Source organism: Hemitrygon akajei, chromosome 8, assembly GCF_048418815.1.
Source record: "Hemitrygon akajei chromosome 8, sHemAka1.3, whole genome shotgun sequence".
Taxonomy (NCBI): Eukaryota; Metazoa; Chordata; class Chondrichthyes; order Myliobatiformes; family Dasyatidae; genus Hemitrygon; species Hemitrygon akajei.
Window position 1 is genome coordinate 111,335,836 of NC_133131.1, and position 6,000 is coordinate 111,341,835.

Here is a 6,000-nt window from a genome sequence, read left to right on the forward strand (position 1 = left end):
CCAAAATGTAGCTTCAAATTTTCCTAAACTAACCACGGTAGTCAAGAATTATTATGTAGCTGGTGCACATTTTCTATTTCATTAAGCTATTCTTCAATTTCAGCCTCCAGCCCATTCTTCTATTTCTCATTGATTGTTTAGAGGAGGATGCTTTTCTAGATCTATCTTTTCAAACGTATCTGTACTTCCACTAATCTACCTATAGGCTGATCATTAATTGTGTTATTAGCTCCTGCAAAATGTAACAACTTTTCTACACCTATTGCCTGCCCGGCAGAACATAAGAATGTTCAATTCACTAACTGTCAAAGGAATTAAAAACTAGAGGCATAAGACTGTCATGTTTATATATTGAACTGCCATGTTGTAGGCCACAAGACTAATGAGTGGAAAAAAAAGGAATCAAACATGAATGGATCCCATCCCATCCAACCAACTCTCTCCACCATGCTACCTCTATCAAGTGCCTTTGCTGAAATACCCCTGGGAATGCTAATGGTAACAGAACAGTATCTAAGCAGGAAAGAAAATGGTCAAAATGCACCCAGGCATCAAGGCAGGAGAATGCAACTTAAATAAAGCCGAAGCTGATCTATGAAAAACACTGCAAGAATAATTCTACTTTTTGCTTTGGGCTTTACGTCCATTAATATTGTGGATGAGAATACATTAATGTAAATATCAAAATTGCACACTTTCATGGCCAGCAAGTTTTATTTTAGCTTTACAGAATTAGGACGTGAGATTTTCTCTGGTTAATACCACTTTCATCCCATTAAAATTTAAAGTTGAAAGTTACCAATTCCAATTCTGCACTAGTTTGTGTTTTCAAAATCAACAGTTAGCAGCCCTTACTTAAAATGTCACACAAAAGTTAGGTCTACACCTGTGTGTATCCATACAGCATCTAGTGACCCTGCGATCTCTGTCCTGTTGGTTGATACAAGAACATTTTTCAAGAGGGTGCACCCTCAAAGTGTGTAGGGCTGTGATTATGAAACTGGTACACTATCTCTAAAAACCTGTGCCAACCAACCGACTGGAGTGTTCAAGGACATTTGCAATCTCTTCCTGTTGCATTTGGAGGTTCCCACATGTTTCAAAATGGTGACAATCACATCAGTTCCTAAGAGAGCAGGATGCGCTGTCTCAATGACTATTGCCCTGTGGCACTCATGTCTACTGTGATGGAATGCTTTGAGAGGTTGGTCATGGCTCGAATCAACTCCTACCTAAGCAAGGACCTGGACCCAATGCAATTTGCCTATCACCACAACAGGTCTACAGCAGATGCAATCTCACTGGCTCTCTTCTCATCCTGGGATCACCTGAACAATAGTGATACTTATGTCAGGCTGCTGTTTATTGATTACAACTCAATGTTCAACACCATCATACCCCCAGTTCTATCAACAAGCTCCAAAACCTAGTCTTCTAACTCCCTCTGCAACTGGATCCTTGACTTCCTCACCTGGAGTTCACAGTGCGTGCGGATTGCAAGTAACATCTCCTTGCTGACAATCAATACTGACACACCTTAATGATGCTTGCTTAGACTATTGCTCTAATCTCTCTATACCCACAGTTGTCTGGCTAGGCACAGCTCAAACAGCATTATAAATTTTCCAACAGCACAAAGGGTGCATAGTTTCAAGTTCCTGGGTGTCAACATCTCTGAGGATCTATTCTGGGCCCAACATATTGATGTAGTTACAAAGAAGACACTTCCGGAGAATTGGTATATCACTAAAGACACTCACAAATGTCTACAGGTGTACCATGGAGAGCATTCTAAATGGCTGCATTGCTGTCTGGTGTGGAGGGGCCATTCCACAGGATTAGAAAAAGCTGCCCAGATACTATATATTCCTGTAGAAAGTTGTAAACTCAGCTAGCTCTTTTATGGACACTAGCCTCCCAAGCATCCAAGACACCTTCCGAAGCTGATGGCATCTATCATTAAGAACCCCCCATCATCGAGAGCATGCTCTCTTCTCATTACATCAGATCTGTAGATTGACAATAAACCAATGAACACTACCTCAGTATTACATCTTCTCATTTTGCACTGCTTCTATATGCCACACAGGTGCAGGCTAGATCAGCTGGTTGAGTGGTGTCACAGCAACAACCTTGCACCCAAAATCAGTAAGATTGTTTACTGATCACTAAGAATAAGGAATTGCTTGTGGACTTCAGGAAGTGAAAGTTCAGGAAACACACACGAGGGTAACAATACAATGTATATTGTACTGCTATTGATAGTTCTATTATTACGTATTGCAATATACTGCTGCCACAAAACAACACATTTCACAACATATGCCAGTGATATTAAACCTGATTCTCATTCTAGTTTTACGGCTGATCCTTTATATGGCAGGAACAGCAGTTGAAGATCTGAAAAAGCTGGGAAATGGATACTTAAATCTTCCAATGAAATATCTAATTTCTATCTCTGACAAAAATGATAATGCAAACATTATCAGAACATAAGAAATACACGTGAAAATATAAGCAATGCTTTCAATGTTTTGTTGACATTGTTGGCTTAATATGTTTGCTATGTTTGCCGCTTCTAACTTTGAAAGAAAAATCTGTTTTTTTTAATAAGAACACTATTTCATAACATTCAGAAAACCATGTGGTATTTGTTAACAGGTAAACACTCCCAGGTGAGTAAACGCTTCTTCACCTGTTTTTTTTTTCCCCCCAGGATGCCATCCTGCCAGAGAACAGGGATATACAGTATTTGGGCTGAGCGTTTCTTTACACCTTGAAATGCGCCATCTTTCCCATGCATCTGTAAAAGTTAAAGCTGCTATGCGAACCAGAGGAGACCAGGTAATCCGCGGGTTAGGAGGTAGGTCAGTATCGGATCCAAAGCCATGTTATTGGAGATGTAAAGCCCCTGACCTGATCAGTCCCCGTTATGTTGAAGCCATTAAACTTAGACGGAGCTTTATACTTAAAGCCGGAGTCAACCCAGGATTACATGGAACTGAGAAAAACTGCCCATTGAGTATACACGCTAACAACAAAGTGAGCACCCAACGCGCTCCATTCAGAAAACAGGATGTTCAGTAGTATCTGCTGAGAGTGGCATTAAGTATCAAGCTTTACCTTCCTACATTGTTACATCATGGTGAAACTGCGATTTACATCAAGCATCAATTAAAGCATTTCAACACGTACGACTTTTAAATTTCCCTACTTATAATCAGTTGCAAAAGCATATAAAATGGTTTTCTACTTCAAAATGAAGCAAGTTAAAAAGTACCACTTCCGACTTTCTAGCACTTCTGTGCTCCCGGATGACGGACGGATCAATTTAATCAAAGAGTTCCGTGAAGAGCTATTTCATATTTTACCTCACCAACACATATTATACAGCTAAGCGACATTACTTGAAACGCTGAGTCAAGTAGGTTCTCTAAGTCACAATAGGTGACATATCTGCAAAACGTGCATATATATTCTAACAATAATGGTAGCAGTCCCACTCATTTATCATAGCAGGCTATCCTAAATAATAAGTGTTGCAATGGGCCAGAACCATATTCTGTGCCATTTCGTCCGCTGCATCAAATGAACAGGAACTATAAAGCACGATATCAAAATTATAGGTTTTTCAAAAAAAAAATAAACAAGATAGATGCCCGCATCGATCTACAGACTCGATTGCTCCATCCCAGGCAGGCTTTTCCGACAGGGAGGAAGATTGCAGTTTCAGCACTTCGTATTGCAGGATACCGCAGAGCTTGGGAAATGATGGCAAAGCCCTGCCGGCTCCCCATCGGAAAGCATGCCGGAATCTACTGTACACTCGACTCTGGGACTCTTAGCGTCCGCCTGCGCTTCAAACATAACTGCTGTTGCCGATGATGCTCTCTACTTACGCGATGCTGCCAGTCCCACACTGGTGTTGCCGCTGCTGATGCAAATCCAGAAGAGCGCTGTTATCCTGCGCAGAAGGAACCCAAACATCGTCCAGTTCATTCACAGCTGGTTACAAAATAGGGGGGGAAAGGGGGTACAAGAAATAGATAACGGCAGCCGCTTCGTTCCCTTCCAGCCGCTTTATATCGGAGCCAATTGTCAATGTAGCGGATTGGCTAAGTGGAGCTGGAGCCCGATGCTACTGGCAGTGCTCGCTCTCTCACTGTTAGCCTGATGTGCGCGGAGATGTTGCCAGGGCTGTGTGCTGCTCGCACTTGCACTCTCGCTCCTCTCTCCTCTCTCCTCCTCCCTCCCTCCCAGGGCACGGGCTCTGCCGCTCGCTCACCCCCCGCCCACTTCGCCGGGCGAAGCAACAGCGCCGCCGGAGGGGGAGTACCCTTCAACCTGCTCCCGCAGCCTGCGATGCTCGGTCGCGGTTGCGCATATCTTCCCGATCCCGCTCCACTAAAACCGCGTTGCCAGGTGCAAGGTGACGAGGAAGCAGAGAGGTGGGGCGGTATAGGCTGGCTTCTGCTGCGTCCATCCCCGCCCCCCCCCCGTCTGCAGATGGCACCATCCTCCAAGCCGCCCCTCTGAAGGGCTGAAAGCGGAGTGCCGCTGCTGCCGCACGCTGCCAGATGTCCGTGCGGTCTTATCTCCCGCCCTGTTATCTGCTGATTAAAATTTGACCGCAGTATCTACTGCATCGACTTCGTTAGTGCGCGCAGGTTGCGCACACCGGGAGCAGAGGGACCGCACAATAGAACAATACTGTGATCACTGACTGAAAAAGAAAAAAGATAAAGTCCAACTAGAAAGAAAAGTACCCATTCAACATTTCTGACGCGTGTAAATAAAAACAAAATAAATGTCGCGTTGCTATACGCATTGCTCCACTGGAAGAAACTATTCCGTATCTACAGAAGCAATAAATGGTGAAGAGTGACAAATTTAAGGTGCCCCTTTGAACGCTGAGCAAAATGCAATGTAACGTAAGTATGCAGTAGAGGCAAAATCTCGACCATAGTCTAGATATTCACACGTTTTTTCCCATTGAGAGATACGCATTTATTAAAGTGCTGGGAAGCAGAGAGAGGTTTAAAGCAGCGTTGATTTGAAGTACAGTAAACCGAAAAATATTGCTGGCGTTACCAGTCTCGCGGATTTGCAAGTATATCGGGACAATGCTATCAAATGGGACAGCAATGATCGATTTCAAGCTTTCGCTTTAAAAACATCGTATGTAAATATAGGAATTATTCAATGATTTTCAATGTCGACATCTCAACGTGCCTATAAATTGAGAAAGTACGAAACATCCAATTTTAACCAGGGGAACTATGAATGTGAAGTGGTGAAGCATTCAGTTCTTCTCATCTACTGAATTTGATGAGGCATCGAGCCTCTTTGACTTGTAAGGGGCGGTGTTTCTTATATATTGTTATGTCTTCTTTACAGCACTCTGTTTATTTGTTTTCAGGAAATAATAAAACGTCAGCAAAAATGCTAATGGTGTCTAAGCACTTTTGCAGCTTTAGAAAGAAGCAAATTGAACATTGTTTTCACGGGAAACCATTTGCGAAAGAACTTTTATCTTTAGAAAAGTTTAGAACCAGCACTCCAAAATAAACTACACTAGGTAATGACATACTTGTCAACAAGATTTACATAATTTCCTTTTTCTTGATAAATATTATACTTTCTTGGATAGTGATAACTTCTGTTCAACTTGTAAGAGGACAAAGCCAAGCCATTTTCACAAACTTCAGTATAATACATTTTTGAAATGGACTATTCTTCATAGTTTACCACAATAATTCAAACTTTATTGTTTTGGTTTCAATAAACGAGTAGAGATGCCCTTGGCTCTGTGATGACATCATTTATGCCTGCATTTGCTTGTAGCATCCTCATCTATTTTGTGACAACTAAATTGATTTATGGATAAATGTCCAATTTGATTTGAATCCTATTTTTGAGAATAGAATTTCTTTCTCCCTCATTTCACTCTTGGTGTTGTGCTGCCTAATATAGTATGCATTATTCTCTGGCAATATAACT

At 42.0% G+C, this 6,000-nt stretch overlaps 1 protein-coding gene across 1 annotated transcript in view; it reads right to left on the reverse strand.

Annotated features, from left to right (window-relative positions):
- Nucleotides 1-4,239, reverse strand: part of LOC140732153 (contactin-associated protein-like 2) — a 1,811,541-nt gene extending 1,807,302 nt beyond the window's left edge. The window contains exon 1 of the mRNA XM_073054373.1: nucleotides 3,900-4,239. Within this exon, the coding sequence (XP_072910474.1) occupies nucleotides 3,900-3,999 (100 nt within the window). The 5' untranslated portion in view covers nucleotides 4,000-4,239. The remainder of the gene's footprint in view (nucleotides 1-3,899) is intronic.
- Between the last annotated feature and the right edge of the window lie 1,761 nt (nucleotides 4,240-6,000).